The sequence below is a fragment of the Petaurus breviceps genome, unplaced genomic scaffold (genome assembly GCF_028583685.1).
Source record: "Petaurus breviceps papuanus isolate PSGF00001 unplaced genomic scaffold, PetGlider_PUasm1.0 187, whole genome shotgun sequence".
Classification (NCBI taxonomy): Eukaryota; Metazoa; Chordata; class Mammalia; order Diprotodontia; family Petauridae; genus Petaurus; species Petaurus breviceps.
This window is the reverse complement of record NW_027185799.1, coordinates 14639520-14657210: the sequence shown is the minus strand read 5'-3', so window position 1 is coordinate 14657210 and position 17691 is coordinate 14639520. Positions and strand designations below refer to the sequence as shown.

General features: G+C 39.7%; 2 protein-coding genes across 3 annotated transcripts in view; one reads left to right on the top strand and one right to left on the bottom strand.

The window, feature by feature from the left end:
- Nucleotides 1-4580, bottom strand: part of PSIP1 (PC4 and SRSF1 interacting protein 1) — a 30139-nt gene extending 25559 nt beyond the window's left edge. Inside the window, exons 1-3 of one of the 2 annotated variants that reach the window (XM_069090676.1) lie at nt 4427-4580; nt 3817-4009; nt 841-917 (exon numbers count right to left, since the gene is read on the bottom strand). In XM_069090676.1, coding sequence (XP_068946777.1) covers nt 841-917; nt 3817-3888 — 149 coding nt within the window. In that variant the 5' untranslated portion in view covers nt 3889-4009; nt 4427-4580. The remainder of the gene's footprint in view (nt 1-840; nt 918-3816; nt 4010-4426) is intronic. The other variant, XM_069090677.1, reaches the window with a different exon arrangement.
- Nucleotides 4581-4726: 146 nt separating this feature from the next.
- The window catches only part of CCDC171 (coiled-coil domain containing 171), a 555758-nt gene continuing 542793 nt past the window's right edge, over nt 4727-17691 (top strand). The window contains exon 1 of the mRNA XM_069090675.1: nt 4727-4864. The gene's annotated coding sequence lies outside the window, so the exon portion shown is untranslated. The remainder of the gene's footprint in view (nt 4865-17691) is intronic.

The following is a 17691-nucleotide window of genomic DNA, read 5'->3' as shown; positions in this document are numbered from 1 at the left end:
CGGCCCTGGAGTCAGGAGGACCTGAGTTCAAACCTGGCCTCAGACACTTGACACACTTACTAGCCATGTGATGTTGGGCAAGTCACTTAACCCCAACTGCCCTCCAAAAAAAAGCAAAAGATTCACAAAATAGGTGAAATAGTATTAATAGCTGAGTTCAAACCCCAACCCTAAAATATGGAAGCAAAGTCCAACAGCTTCTATGGCAGAAAGAACAATGGAGAAGGGACAACACTAGATGCTAGAGGACAGCTCTTGGGGACAGCAAAAGCAGGGGATATCTTAAGCAATTGCCCAAGCAAAGCAGAAACATTCCACTCATGTCAAGGACATTAAATACAGAGATCCTAGGTCACCCACCTGATAGCCACCTACAGTCACACACACATTAGACCAATAGAAGGCAGAAAGCACCTTCTCTCTCACCTCACCCCACGATGACCTTACAATTGTGTACAAAGGGACTAGGCCTCTCCAGTAAAACAAAAAATTTGGTACAGAATTTTTTTTTTTAGAACTAGTGGGAAAAACAACCATGTTACCACAAAAAAATATGCAGAGAAATTCTATTTTTCACTGACAAGGAAGTCAGCTACTATCCCAAAACTAATGAATACCAATCTCACCTGATTTATTTTTATATATTTCACAATATTTTAAAGCTTGCAAACAACAGAATCATAGAGAAAGCTAAAGAGAGTATTTCCAGTAAACCATAAGTTTCAATTGTTTTGTACTGGCTATCTAAAATTTTTCCTCCTTGAATTAATCCTTCTTTGGTCATATCATATCTAATAGCCTTGCTAAATAAGTTTACAAATTTTAATCTAGAGAACTTACGTCTCATGAGTTCCAAAAAAGAAAATGGGAAGTTTATTTGTAGGTGGCTTTACAGCTCCATCAGGAACTTCATCTACCTAAAAGAAAAAGATTTTTAAAAAGTCAAGATCTTTATATCTTTACCTCTATGAGCATGAAGAGATCAACATCAACTAGGATAGTCATACAACAGATATTTCTGACAATAAAAATAACTTTTTAAAAAGTTACATTAATTTCAAAAATACTAAAAGGGCTTCTAAAGAGCTTGTTATTATTAAATTCAAGATACCTCTATATTGACATTCTACCCTGCATTAAAACATATACACATGTATATGTGCATATATCCAAATTTACTTACAATGTACAAAAAGTTTTTAGAGATACAGATGTGAAAGTCCCTAATGCACCTTTGGTAAACAAAGACATGTCTGTGGCAAAAAGTCAGCACAAAGAATTAAACACTAGAACTGTCAACCTGTGAGATCATACTGCTTTTTTTTTTTGGAATTTGGAAAATATGGACTCAAAAGAATAGTTCTGATCCAGCAATAAAATAATCAAACCACAATTAACTAGTAAATATAATTCAAAAATAATTCCTATTTGGCTACTAACTTACAGTTTCAATTGGATATTAATGTCTATTTTTAGAATTTACCATACATCAACATAGGCACATATGAGGCAGATAATAAAGAAACAGCCTCAGTTATAGGAATGTCTGAGTCAGATAAATAATAGTATTTATATATGGCTTTAAGGGTTGCAAAGCATTTCACATATCATCTCATTTGATCCTGATAAGAACCCTGAAAAGGTGTTATATTCCCCATTTTACAGATGAGGCAAATAGAGGATAAGTAACTTCCTCAACTAGGGTCTGAGGCAGGAACTGAACTTAGGTCTTTTTTTTTTTTTACTCCAAGTCCAGCATTCTATCCACTGCACCTGTTAGGTGTCTTGCTCAATGTCATACCAGCAATTGTTAGAAGCAGGATTTGAACCTGGCTGGGTCTTCTGGACTCAAAATACAGCTCTCTAGGCACACCAGACACAATAAGATACATAGTTTCTATCCTAGAAGGTTAGAACCTAGTTGGAAACACAAACATGCTATAATGGGATAGGTAAAAAAAAATACAATCATCTACAAGCCAGGAAAATTAATTATAGTTTCTTCTATGCCAATGGCTGACCCCTTATAACACTTCAGTCTCCTCTGCCAATTAAGGGTATTAAATTAAATGATCTCTAAACTCCAGGAGAGATAGAGACAATTAGTGTTAGGAGTAAAGGGGAAGGATAGGAAAAGAGGTAATTAGGGACAGTATAAGGCAGCAAAGAGTTTTTGGAAGAAACAGGAACTAAGTAAGCTAGGTGGTTTGGAGTCAAGAAATCCTATGTTCAAATCCAACATCAAGCCACTATCTATGTGACTCTGGCTAAGTCACAACCTCTCAGCCTCAGTTTCCTCATCTGTAAAATGGAGGGATAATACCACATATGACGCGGTTGTGAGATGAAAAAAGCCTTTTGCAAACTTTAAAAGTTCTACATAAATGCCACTATAATTAAACGTCAGGTAAAAAAGGCAAAATACCAGAGAAGATAAGTCATATTTCACAATAAATTACTTCATTATTCAACTATATAAAAGAATTCAAGTGCAAGGACCCTTCTGTTAAGCAGCATATATTAAGCATTTACTATGTGCTGGTGACAGCTAAGCACTGGAGATGCCAAGAAAGGCAAAAATATCGTCCCTGGGTCTGGTCTCCAGGAGCTCCCATTCTAATGGGAGTCAACATGCAAACAACTATATACTCATTAGATATAAATACAGTATAAATGGGAGATAATCTTAAGGGAAAAAAATCCACTTCAATAAACACCCCAAGGAAAAAGAAAAAACTTCGAACAGTAGACTTTATGTGACCATATGTATCTTTCTGTTGAAGAGACAACATGGTCCAATACATACATAACCTTTGGCATCATGCCTGACAGCTGTGTGACCCCCAGGTAATTCTCTAAAACTAAAACTGAAGAAAATCTGCAGATCTGCATTAGTATGAATTTCCCCACTAATAGTACCTTGCACCAATGGTATCACAAGTTTGGACCCCTCCCCTCATCCCTGTTTAACAAATATATAAAACTGTCTGTGAACCCTATTACCCTCATGATGGAAGATTATCTTGCATTATTTGGAATGTTAAAATGGGAATAATTTTTTAAAACCCCATAATAAAATCTATCAACAAGTTGCTTAAATAAACATTAATTATAGAAAACAGAAGAGATACTACCATGCATTTCAAAATAAGACAATATCATTTTTATGTACTTCTTTTCCACCAACAAATAGCTAAGAAGTTTTCTTGGCTTTAAAGTTATTTTTCACAAAATCAAAATGTATAATGGATACCATGGTGTATTAACACTCTGGATGCCAGCATTTTGGGTTTTGGAAGTAGCAACAAAACCCCTGCAATTTGTTCGAAAAATTGAATATCCATAGCCAAAGAAGAATAAAGTTTCTTGCTTCAAAGTTCACCCTGTTAAGTGGCTTACACAACTATTACTTCTCTGAAAATCCCCAAACTGATAATATGGGGAATGAACGTATAGTATAAAAAAGCAAGTTAGCAGCCTTAGGAAGAAAAATTAAAGCTCATTTTATTCTGCATGCTCATCCCTAAGAAGGAAAAAAAGGGCCAATAAGATGAAATACACCGACTATTAGAATGAAACTAACCTGCAAATACAAATCAACCTACATCTAATTGTTTTACAAAGGCAAAAGAAAACGAAGCGACTAAGTCGCTAAAAACAGGCTCCTAGTTATTCTACACATTCGGTAGAAGCTTGCTCGACAAGAAATTCGCGGATAAAAATACAACGAATAGAGAGGATGCGAGTGATGGGCGTGAGGCCGGCGGGCCCAGCCAGGGAGGCAGGTCCGCTACGCGGGTCCCGGCAGTCACTTACTCGGGCTGGCCAATGGGGGTAACCTTTCATCTTGGCGAAGATCAGGTCTCCCGGTTTGAAATCGCGAGTCATCTCGGGGACGCGGGGCTGGGGGTCCCGACCCCAGGGACAAGCTGCTGTGACGAGGCGCTGCAAGGGGGCGGAGGGAGCGTCAGTGTGCGCTTCGAGTACAGCCTGCAGTCTCCGGATGCGCCTGCGAGGGGACGGAAGGAGAGCAGTTACCGAGTCCCGGGCGCCGCGGGGGGCAGCCGGCACCACCCCTCCCCTTCCCGGGAAGTGCGCGGCGGCCTCCCCGGCCCCAGCAGACGCTGCGAGGCCCGCAGATGCTGCCCAGCCCCGAGGAGCCGCCTCCAGCTCCTGCCTCGCCTCCCCAGAGTCGCTCTTAGGTAGAGGGGGGTTCGTGCCAGGCCCTGGGAGCGGCACGGCGGGAAAGAGTCAAAGCCAGGAGAGACCAAGAAGCTGCCTCCGACTCACCCCGAAGCCTGCCGGCCCCCCCTCTCCAGGCCGCCGCTGACCGCCTAGCCTAAGGCCGACCCGCTCCCCCAAACTCCCTGCATCCGCGAGCCAGGCCGCGGCAGGCGGGTGGACCAACTCCGCAGCCTCAGCTTACCTGCCCGGGCCTCGCGCTGCCGCTGCGGTTACCGCCTCCTCGACGCTGGCGCCCACGCGGGGGAAGCTGCGCCACCAGATGCCGCAGCCCGCGCCTCCTCCCTCAGCCCCCGAGACGCAACTGCCGCCGCGACTCCCGCGCGCTTCTCGCTCCGCGCCTGCGAGCACCCAGGCCAGACCAACTGCTCGAGGAAAGAAGGGGGGATAGAACAAGGAGGAGACGAAGGGGATGGCGGATAGGGCGGCCTGGTGCCTCAGAGACAGAAGCTCAGGTGGGCTCCCGATGACAGTGCGCGGTTTTTGAGATCAGTCTTTTCCGGCTGTGCTAGCCGAGGAAGGAGAGGACAAAGACTGCAAGAACGTCTCCCCCTCCAGATGCTTTCAAAATGGCTCAGTCCTCCACCTCCTCCCCGCAGCTGCAGGCTTTCTACGTGCGAAAGTGAGTGTGTGTTTGTGAGCGCGCGTGCGTGTGTAGGTGTGTACTGTATCTAAAAGGCGGGGAGGGAATCTGCGATTGTTGTTGCTGGGGTTTAGGGGCGGGCATCCGGGCCTCTGGCCTCGCGGGCTGTGTATTTTGGGGAGGGAGAATCTGGCGGGCTTTGGCCGCGCGTGCTCGCGAGCTTCTTCTGGGCGGGCTGGAGGCCTTGCAGCTGCTCTTGGATTAGCAGCATCCGCCCTGGAGATGCTTCTCAGGTCCGGGAGGAGACCGGGAGGAGGCGGGGTAGCGAGTCGGGCCGAGCGCTGTGAATGGAGCCTGGTTATCTTCGCCCAGGGAGGTGGAAGCAGCCCCGCCGCTGCCCAGCTGGACTCTTCTGCACCGCCTGCCAGCGCTGAGCTGTGTTGAGAGGAGAGATCTTCCTTGAGCTAGTGCAAAATAGGCAGATGACAGACTAGAGAATTTAGCTAGATCAGGGTTGGGGCGGTGGGGGGGGGTGTACTTCCAAATAAATGTTCACTCCAAGATTGGCTTTGCTAATGAAATGGCTAAAAAAAAAGTGCAATGTGCCTTACTACACTTCAGAAGTGTTATTTGCCCAGTTTTTAAAAAGACATTTTGAGCATTTTATAATTATTTAGCAAATTCCTTTATTTACTTTTAAAAAGAAATGTTGTACCTGTCAGATCTATGGATAAGGGAAGAATTTATGACCAAACGAGATAAACCATTATGGAATGTAAAATGGATGATTTTGATTGCATTAAATTAAAAAGGCTTAGCATAAACAAAACCAATGCAACCAGGATTAGAAGGAAAGCAGAAAACTGGGGGGGAGGGGAATTTCTCAAATATAAAGAGAACTGAGTCAACTTTTTAAGAACAGGAGTCATTCCTCAGTTGCTAAATGGTTAAAAGATATGAACAAGTACTTTTTAATTTTTCAGATGAAATCAAAGCTATCTATAGTCATAAAAAATGTTCTAAGTCACTATTGATTAGAGAAATGTAGATGAAAACAACTCTGAGGTACCACCTCACACCTATCAGATGGGCTAATGTGACCAAAAAAAATTATAAATGTTGGAGGGGATGTGGGAAAATTGGGACACATGCACTTTTGGAGTCATGTACTGATCCAGCCATACTAGAGAGCAATTTGGAACTATGCCCAAAGGGCTATAACTGTGCATATATACCCTTTGACCCAGCAATACCAGTAATAGGTCTTAATCTCAAACAGATTTTTAAAAAAGGGAAAAGAATCTATTTGTACAAAAAATATTTATTGCAGTTATTTGTGGTGGTAAAGAATTAGAAATTGAGGGGACCCCCATCGATCAGGGAATGGCTGAACAAATTGCATGTATAATTGTAATGAAATACTATTGTGCTATAAAAAATGATAAGGCTTACATGTAAGTAAGCAGAGCCAGGAGAACATTGTACACAGTAACAGCAATATTGTATGATCAACTGTGAATGACAGCTATTCTCAGAAGTACCATGATGCAAGATATTTCCAAAGGACTAATGATGAAAAATGCCATCTCCAGAAAAAGGGCTGATATAGTCTGAATGCAGTTCAAAGCATGCTGTTTCACGTGTTTGTGTTTTGGTCTTTGTTTTCTTTCACAAGCATGACATATTATAGAAATATGTTTTGCCTGATTACACATGTATAACCTATATCAAATTGTTTACTTGGGGAAGGAGAGAATTTAGAACTCAAAGACTTAAAAAACATGTCAAAAATTATTTTTACATGCAGTTGGGAAAAAATTTTAATTAAAATAAAATTTAAGATGTTGGAAATAAATGCCTACCCTTAGGAAGCAATTAATCACCAACTGAAAGGGATCTCTCCTCAAAAGTTTCCTGGCAGTTTATCTAGCCCACTTCCTCCAATTTATCTTCCTTTGCATCCTAGTTATTTGTGTACTTGTTACTCACCTTTTTAATATTATAAACTTTTTGATAGCCTCCCAGTGGATTCTGTTGCCTGAAGCACAGTATTTTGCATACAGTAAATGCTTCCTGGAGTATGTTGAATCTTAATCCTTGGTTCTAATGGAACAGAACTGTGCTTCACTAGATTTAGAACTGAAAGAGACCTAGAAATCTTCTAGTCCTAGGGCTCCAAATTCTTCTGGAACACTTTACATTTTGTGGGCACTAGTGGCACCTCAGGATGTCCATCTGTTATTCTTCACTTCTGCTGTAGAGCTGTCCCATCTCCTTTTCTTTTTTTTTTTTTTTTTTGCATCTTGGAGGGCAGTTGGGGTTGTGACTTGCCCAAAGTCACATGGCTAGTAAGTATATCAAGTGTCAGAAGTCATATTTGAACTCAGGTCCTCCTGACTCCAGGGCCAGAGCTCTATTCACTGCGCCACCTAGCCACCCAACTCTCCTTTTCAAACTATCTCCTGCATAATATCTCTTAACATTATTTCTGGACCACGGATCAATGTTGGATATAAACTACAAGTTAAAAAAAAAATACCATGTGTTTCTTCTACATTGTCCTTTTCGGATTACTTACAATTTTGGTTTTTCAGGGATTTTAGTAGTCTAGCATTCAAAACCATAGCATTGCCAGGAGAATATTTGTTTTTTAAAAGATAGGTTTTTGTGTCAAGGAACAGTTGAAAACATTGGGACTGTTGAAAACATGGCATAATTTCCCAAATGCAATGCAACTTTATTCCCTTCCTCTAGTTAATCTGAGCTAAACTATTGCCTTTCCAACTGCATGTCACAGTCATAGGCATTCATGTGCTTGGTTTTTATTATGTAGACTGTTAAATCTAATCTCTTCTACATAGTCACAGATCCCATTAAAAATAACTTGTGATATTCTAGGATCAGTAAAAGAGAGGCTTACTCTTCCTTTTGTATTCTTTTCTCCATAAAAAGTGCCCTTGTCACTTTTAGTGACCAAAAAAAAAAGTCCCATTTGGTCACCATAGTCACCCTATGCTAAACCTCATTTAGTATCAATAGTTTGATGAACTGCCACTTGATCTCTTGAACTCCAAGGTTGCCTCTAAAGCAGAATTGGCCATCTTGGGATTTTTGTTCCATTAGCTATGCTCAAGGAAAGAAACACAAAGCAGAAGAGGGAGGTAGAAGTCCAGCTCACCTAGGCAGGTTTCTTGAAGTCAAAGTAAGTGCTAGGGGTGGAAAAGCCCCACCCCCTCCTCCCCATCCTCATACAAAGTCCCAGATAAGATACTTACATGCCACATGCTCCAGAGACAGGGAAGATGGGCACCTTTGACACTGATATAGATACTGTCTGCCATTGTTATGGTGGGAACTACCTTGTTAGCTTCATCATCCCCCAAATTGGCAAGTCTTTTCGTACTAAGCCACTATCTCACCAAAAGTGGACAAAGATCCAACAGATCAGAGGAGCTCTCCTAATTATCTCCATCACAGTGTCATGCATCCAAAGGCAAGAAGAAACATTTCGTGAAATACTTGGTCATCTTGCCTTACTGTATCTCACTCAGCCTAAGTAAACAGACAAAGGCAATTGCAGCCTATTTGCAAATAACTTATAAAAGAAGAAAAAGTAAATTAATTCCATAAAGTACATGAAAAAACTTCCAGATTAAGTTAAAATATACCTTGATACTTGGGAACTTAATTTATAAAGAGGGTATAGAGAACAATTAAACACTGTAAAAATATAGTTCCCAAAGAAGGACTATAATGGTTTATTAAGCACATGTCAAAGTCATGAATACTTTAAGAAGAGAGTTGGAAGAGGGATGGCTATAGGTGGAGCAGTGAATAGAGCACCAGCCCTGGAGTCAGGAGGACCTGAGTTCAAATCTAGCCTCAGACACTTGACATACTTACTACCATAGCCATGTGACTTTGGCAAGTCACACTCAACTGCCCTACGAAAAGTAAAAAAAAAAAAAAGAGTTGGAAGGTAGTAGAGACGGTGAGCATTCAGCATCATAAAAGGACTCCAAAATTTCTCTAATGGATAATCTTTTATTATTCCATTGTTTCCTATGCAATGCAACCCCCTAACCCTGTCCTCTCTCTTCACTGTGAGGTCTTTTTCCTCTAACCTTCAGTTCTTTCTCAAGTTATCAACCCTGTACTGGCTAAAGTATCCTCTCTTCTCTTCATGATCCCTTTGGTGAATCATTCCAATTCTATGCTATCCTATAACCCAGAACTCCTTTGGTCTACATCTTACCAAACTTCAAACTTAGGTTTCTTCCATTATCCACCTCCAGTCTTATTTACATGCTGTTAAACAGAGCTGAAGGAAATTTACTGATACAGTTTCTGTAGTGGGAACCCTCATTACAGTGAGGTCAGTATTCTATTCCTTCCTGATCATTTTGCTATTGAAGTATTCTCAGAAGCTATTCCAAACATTGTCTCTCTTCAAGCCTTCCACAGCATTCCCTAACCCCATTGTCTCAGCTAAAGACCTTTCATATTTCACTAAAAAAAAAAAAAAACTGAAACCATTTAATGAGGTCCTTCCTCCTTAGGTTACATCATTCAGTTATCTTTCCTCACTATGTCCTCCTTCACTCCAGTTTCAGAAGAGATGACTTTTCTTCTAGCCAAGGTCAAACTCTCGAGGTGTAGACTTAGTGCCATCCCTTCTGTTATTTCAGCAAATGACCCTCCTTCTAACTCTCCCTTTTCCTTCTATCTAAAAGTCTCTCCAAATCTACAGGTTCTAACCCTATTGCCTAAAACAGGCTCACAGCTCCCTGTCCTAAAAAGACAGCAACAAAAACACTCACTTGGTCCTACCATCCCCACTAACTATTATCCTATTTCTACTTCCTTTCATGGTTCAAGTCCCCCTGAATGCTGGTGCCTTTCATCTGGTGATTATCTCCCACTTATCCTGTATATATCTTGTTTGTCCATAGTTGTTTCCATGCTGTCTCCCCTAACTGTACAATGAGCTCCTTGAGCAGAGAGACTGTCTTTAGCTTTTCTTTGTATTCCTGATGCTTCAACATGTGTCTGGTAAATAGTAGGTGCTAAATAAAGGCTAGTTCACTGACAGTGCCTATGCTTTCTCTACTCCTCTCATTCACTATGGCCTGGTTTTAGATATCATCATTAAATTGAAACTGCCCTCTCCAAAGTTACCAATGATCTTTTAATTGTGAAATCCAAAGGTCCTTTTTTCAATTGTGACCTTCTTGAGTCCTCTGCAGGCTGTGATCCTGTTGATTCCTTCCTCCTCTAGTTTCCTTTCCCAGCTACACTTATAAATCTGCAGTATTGCTTCCACAGTTGCCTTCCCACCCTGGGGAGTGCCTGTGGCCTTCTCATCCAGGAACTTCTGCCATATGTGTACTTTCTCTCATTGGTGAGTTCCTTCTGGAGCCTCCATTTTGGGTATGAACCCAAGCCAGCCAGGATTCATTCCCCTCCAAACTTTTCTTCTTACTCTCCAGACTGCTACATCATTCCCCCAAGCAGATACCTCCCCTTTCACCTCCTTTTTATGTGCTGTCTTCTCCCATTAGAAAGTAGGTTCCTTGAGGGCAGGGACAGTCTCTCCCTTTGCTTCCATTTATATCTCCAGCACTGGGAATAGTGTTTGACACAGGTTAAGTGCCTAGGGACAGATTGTTGCTTGCCTGCCAGCATCTCCTGTTCTCTTACTAAATGTCCTGCTATTCCTTAGTCCCCTTTGCTGTTTCTTAATCCATGCCCACTAACTACAAGTTTCTCCCTAGACTATGTCCTGAGAATTATTCTCTTCTCTGTTTATCCCTTCTTACTTGGTAATTTCATTAGTTCCCATGAGTTCACTTATCATCTCTGATACATATCTAGCCCTAGACTGTCTCCAGAGCTATTGCCACATATCTTCAACTGCCCCATAGGCATCTCAAATTCAACACGTCCCAAACAACACATTCTCTTTCCCCCCAAACTTCTCTTTGCAAATTTCCCTCTTATTGTAGAGGGCACCTCCCCCCATCCTCCCAGTCACCCAAGTTTACCCCAAGAGTGTCATCCTGGACTCCCTACTCTCACTCATCCCACATCGCCAATCTGTTACCAACTCTTAACGGGGGAGACAACCTGTAAATAACAACATCTCTCATAGAAATCACTTTTTCTCCACTCATTCAGCACAATGCTAGTTCAGGCCCTCATCCTCTTTCAATATTTGATTGAAATAGCTGTTTAATTGGTTCCTTCATATAGCTCTTCCCACTGTAAGATAGCCTCCCCTAAGCTGCTAAGGCTATTTTTTCTAAAGCATAGGTCTGACCATGTCACTGCCCTGCTCAATGACCTCTATTATTACCTCCAGGATTCACTATAAATACCTCCATTTGACTTTTAAAGCCTTTCACACCTGACCTTTCTAGCTTCTAACACTTTATTCCCCTCCATGTATGATATAGTTAGCACTTTGTTTCTCACATACACTTTAGCTCTCATCTTTGCATTGGCTGTCACCCATTCTCAGAATGCTCTTCCCCCAAACACCTGTGCCCTTTGGTTTCCCTGACTTCTTTCCCCACTTAGCTCAAAGCCCATCTTCGTTTTTGTTGTTGTTTGCTTTTTGGGGGAGGGAAGGCAGGGCAGTTGGGGTTAAGTGACTTGCCCAAGGTCACAGGGCTAGTAAGTGTTAAGTGTCTGAGGCTGCATTTGAACTCAGGTCCTCCTGACTCCAGGGCCCATGCTCTATTCACTGTGCCACCTAGCTGCCTCAAGCCCACCTCCCAGCCCTCCCCACCACCCTAACTCTTATATAGTGCTTACTAATGTGCCAGGTACTCTGCTAAGCAGTTTACAATTTTTATGTCATTTGATCTCACAATAATCTGGAAAGCAGATGCTATTATTACTCTCATTTCACAGATGAGGAAATTGAAATAAAGTTTAAATGATTTGCCCATGGTCACACAGCTAGTTAGCCCCTGAGGCTGGATTTCAACTCAAATCTTCCTGACTCTAGAGCTTTCTCCACCTTAGCTTACATTTACTCTGTTATGTATATCTATATGTACCTAATTATTTACATCTTGTCTTCCCCCACTAAAATATATGCCTCTTGAAGACAAAGACCTCCTTGTTTACTTTCTGTGTATTCCCAGTTACTGGCATAGTGACTGAAATTGGGGAAGCCCTTATTATTGCCACAGTAATCACTTCTAAATTAGCTGTATTTGTGCAGTCATATTCTCAAATGGTGAAAGGTTAAGTTAATGCTGTCCTTAGGAAAAAAGATGAATATAAGAAGATACTGGATGTAATTAAAAGCAGTTCTGAACAAATCTGTTTAAACAGGAAATGACAAAAAAAGAAAAGTGGAAAAAATAATGATATCGATTATATTTATTATTATATCATAGAAAAGTAATGTAAAACACTTTATAAAATGAAAAATTAAAGTAGCATCACTCAACCAACACTTTCTCCCTCTGCCAAAGCAAGAGCCCCTGTAGCCAAGAGCAATGCTAGCTGGGAGTATGAGTGACAAGGGACTACAAGATCACAGGAGGTCTCTGCCTTGCAAAACATTGAAAATCAATTGGGAAAATAAGTCTGCAAAGATTTTGGCATGAAAGCCATTGAATCTAGATCATCCTAAGAGCATTTATTATGAAGTTGAAAGGAGGACACAAGCATTTGTTAAGTGCCTTTGTGTGTGAACTGTGTGGAAATTGCCTATGTATGTGAATTAAGTTCCCATGTGTGGGTACTGGATACACAAAGACAAAATCAAAAATTCCTTTTCCTATGAGTGAACATCAGACAAAAAGTTTCTCTTTAAATTTATATTTCATTCTGAATTTAACAAACTACAAATAAAATGGGCATTTCCATTTACATAGAATTAATTGCCCATGATACTGCAAATATCTTTTATGTATAGCCTGCTTTTCTTTAAAAGTACATAAGTTCAACCTGTAAATTTTGAAGGTGTCCTTCTTATCGGTTCTTGCTGGCCTTCCTTCTATTTTCTTGAAATTTTTCAAAAAGATGCGTCAATGACCCACTTTTCTTTCTTAGTTTTTGTTACCCATCCCCCAAATCCCCTCCAAACACATATCACTTCCCTACTGGAGGGGAAAAAATAAATCTTTGTAACAATTATGCAGGGGCAGCTAGGTAGCACAATGAGTAGAGCATTGGCCCTGGAGTCAGGAGGATCTGAGTTCAAATGCAGCATCAGACACTTAACATTTACTAGCCATGTGACCTTGGGCAAATCACTTAACCCCAATTGCTCTGCCCTTCCTCCCCAAAAAAGCAAAAAAAATCCCCCCCAAACCAATAAATATGCAAAACAGGCAGACTTTCATAGGTGATTCTGTATAATGACACATCTTCAAGTGACCAAGAAATGCAAAGAACATAAAATTTCCTGTATCTGTAAAGTTTTTTAATTGCTTCAGTAATATAAAATGTACCCTTAGAGTTTCTGTCATGCTTACATTAAAATCATTCAATAGTCATACAAAAACAGAGTTACCTTTGTTCAAATTTCTTTTCTTAAGCAAGGCATAAGTAACACCAAGGGAAATATTAGATCGTGGAATCATAGATCTTCAGCTCTATTGGACTTCATAAGGCATCCAGTTCAACCTCCTAATTTTGCAGATGAAACTGAGGCTTAGGAAGGCCAAGTGATTTGCCTAAGCTTATAATGAAAGTGAGATGCATCAGAGTGTAGATATGAATCTCTGACTCCAAAATCAGCATTCTTTCCTCTGTCCAATGCTCTCTTCCAAGACATTTGCTACTATTGAAGAGAATGTTTCTCACAGAATTCAAATACAAAAGAAATGCCTTAATTTTAAGGTTCTGCAAATGGTCCTTTCATCATCATAAAGCAAGAAATTTAGAAAGCCCAAGGACTCAGTTTAATGTAACATTTGATTTCAGAGGACAAAAACCCAAAGAATAAACAAAGTAGATGTCTGTTAATTGAAGCATAGCTAAACAAATTATGTGACATGAATGTAATAGGATAGTAATATTCTGTAAGAAATGAAATGATGGATACAGAGAAGCATGGAAAGATTTACATAAACTGATGCATTGTAAATTAAGCAGACAAGAAAATAATATACACAATGACTACAAAGTACATGAAAAGAACAACCTCAAAACCATCAAAAGTAAATTTTGCTATATTACAAAGAACAAGCAATGGCCCCAGATAAGAGATGTGAGAAGATAATCCCTCCTGACCCCTCTGAAGAGGTAGAAGGTTTACCAGTGTGGAACACTGCTTATATTTCCAGACTTTCCTGATGTATTGATCAATTTTGCTGATCTTTCTTTTTTTCTTTGTTTTTCCTCCATAGAAATATTGCTTGTTTTAGGGTATAGCTTTTCGGGACAGAATAGGTAAACTGGAAGAAATTTTGGTGATATGGCAACAAACTACCTCAATAAAAATGTATTTTAAAAAATGAATAATGTTACCCACCTCCTGACGGAGAGCTGATGGACTAAATAGGCAGAATGAAACACATTTATGGACATGGTCAATATGGTAATTTGTTTTGTTTGACTATTCATATTTGTTACAAGAGTTTTATTTTTTCTTTTTGGTTCAGTGGTGGGGAGTTGTGAGAGGGGGAAAAAAATCAGATAATATGATTCTAAAGACACCAAGCACCAGAATACTACAAAGCTTCTTCAGTTCATATCAGTCACTTGGAAGAAATAACCTAGCTATCCACCCAGGAAAACACAAAGGGATCACATATATTGCTCAGATGACAACATAGGGTGGATGAATAGCAATTGAGTTACTCTATTTTATATATGAAAAGTGCTACAGATGGAAAATGAAGTGGGTCTAGACCCAGAATTGAGAAAGGGGAGAAGACTGGACTGTATCATATTTGGAATATTGTATAAACTTTTCAATGACTCCAAGTTACTCCAGGTTGCAAAGGTCCAGCTTTTTAATACAAATATTCTTCCAGTGATACTGAATGATTCTGAATCATGGAATCAATCAGCAAGGCTTTATGATGTGACGATGTAGCAAAAAAAACCAAGGACAACCAAAAACAAGGGCTGGTATTTTTTTTTAAGCTATATTGGGAGAAAAGGAGAATTAAAGAAGAAATGTGCTTGCTATGAATGAGAATGATATTTGACAAATGCAGAATCCATTTTTTTCTTGCTTTCTCTTCAAAGGATAAAGACTTTTACAATATAAATGGCAGGTTAGTAAGGAGATAGAAAGACAACACCTAGCTAAATACTACTCAGGGTATAAGTGAAGTCCAGACAAGCTACATACTCAGATGCTAAAAGAATTGATAGATATGATTGCTCAACCATCGTTCACCATCACTTTCTTTTTTGCCTTTTGGAGGGCAATTGGGGTTAAGTAACTTGCCCAAGACTACATGGCTAGTTTTTTTTGTGTGTGTAGGTGTTAAGTGTGTGAGGCTTGAAGGAACTCAGGTCCTCCTGACTCCAGGGCAGGCACTTTACTCACTGCACCACCTAGCCACCCTGATTGCTCAACCATTGTTGATGACATTTGGAAGATCATGGAAAATGGAAGAGCTATGACAATATTGGAAAAATAATGTCCCAATTAAAAAAAATAAAAGGGGTGAGGAGGATAGAATAGACCAGTGATCTTGACTTTGATTCTTGGGAAAATTCTAGAATGGATTATTAAAGAAAGAGTTAGTGAATATTTAGAAGTGGAGGGCTACGGTGATGGTAAGAGACCTTTTTGGAGTTCATGACATAGGAGGATAGGTTCAATGAATTAGGTATGTTTTAATTTGAAGAAAGGGAAGACTTTGGAGGACAGGATAGCTGTCTTCAGGTATCTGAAAGGTCCTATGGAGAAAAGATCAGACTTATTCTGTTTGACCTCTGAGGGCAGAGCCAAGAGCAATGTAGGGAAGGTGCAAAGAGGGAAACAGGCACAATGTCAGGGAAAACTTCCCAATAATTACAGCTGCCCAAAAGTGGAATGGGTTATTGGATTATAGTATAATGTGTTTATCTAAATCTAATTTATGCCCAATCACTTTCTAATTTTCCTACTAGTTTGTGGTAATGAAGGAGCCCTTTTCCAGGAATTTGGGTTTCTGGGTTTATCAAATACTAGACCACTATTTTCTATTGCTTAAGAATGATTATTATTGCAAGTCTGGCAAAGAGGGACATGGACCTAAAACTGGAAGGGACTTCAAAGGTCATTTGTCCAGCCTCTTCATTTTACATATGGGGAAACTAAGGCCCATGGAGGCTACCTACATAACTTGACCAATACCATACAGGTAGTGAAAGTCAGAGTTGAACCAGTTCCTCTGACCTTGGAGCCAGTGCTCATTTGACTGTTCAGTACCATCTACTCTTGCTACCTCCTGACACAGACTTACAGACCACACATATCCCTGTCCTGTCAGCTGACTTTTTGACCCTTGGGCTTCTGGATGACTTTCTTCTGAAGTTCTGGAGTAAAAAATAATCACTTACTAAAATTTTTCATTGGATTTCTTAAATCATTATTTGATCTAGTATAAATTTCAGGGTTTTACTTTGGTTCATATGTGGGAGATATATGGTCTACCTCCCATTCAGGGGGCTACCTTGGCTGGAAGTCATCAGGTAGGATTTATACCAAGAATGCAAAGTTGGTTCAATATTAGGAAAATTATAAACATGATAGTTCATAGTAATATACAAAATAAATATTACATCATTATATCAGTAAATACAGAAAAATGTTTGAGAAAATATTGTTCCTGTAAAAAAAAACAGTGAAAAACATGGGAATAAATTTACCTTTCTGTTATATGTAAATAGTATCTATCAAAAATCAAGCGCTGGCATTCAGGTTCTAAAAATATAGAAATAACAGACTCTTAGAAATGGAGGGAATATAACCAAGAAGGACCTCTGAGGATGTATTTACTTTGCTTCCTCACTTGGTTTCTGGATTTTCTCACCTGACTATTTATGTTTAATGTACAATCCCTCCTCTGCCCCATCTAGTTTTGTTTTGTTTTTCTTAAAAATAAAACATGCACTTCAAAAGCTTTATTACAGTCACAGGTCTGAATATATCCAATCTCACTTATAGAAATAAAGTCAAATTTACCCTCTTGCATTAGGATAATGCCTTGATAGGAAGCAGTGATGAAAACACCCCACTATATTCCTAACATTTTTGGTTTTTTGCTCCAAACTTCATAATACAGTACTATTTGTGCTTGTAGAAATCACTAGGAGTAGGTAAGAAGCTGTCCATCTTGACAAGTTGTAGTTAATTCTATCATCCTTTGTGTCCCCCATTAGAATATAAACTCCTTGAGAACTGGAATTGTTTCATTCTTTTTATTTGTATCTCATAGCGCCTAGCAAAATGCCTGGTACATGGTAAATACTTAAGAAATTCTTGTTGGAAAAATCATTCTAATTAAAGAGATAATCAGGGAAACTGCATCATGTTAAAAGGTACCATAGACAATGAAGTATTATCAAAAAAATTTTACATCAAATTTCTCTGATAAAAGCCTAATTTCTCCAATATATACTAAATACAAAACAGAGTCAAATTCATAAAAATAAGAGCCATTCCCCAGTTGATAAATGGTCAAAGGATATAAACAGGAAGTTTTCAAAAGAGGAAATCAAAGCTATCTATAGTAACATGAAAAAATTCTCTGAATTACTCTTGATTAGAGAAATTCGAATGAAAATAATTCTAAGGTATCACCTCAAACCTATTTGAAATGACAAATGCTTAAGGGGATGAGGGAAAAATAGCTATGCTAATGAACTACTTGTGGAGTAGTGAACTGGTCCAAAAATTC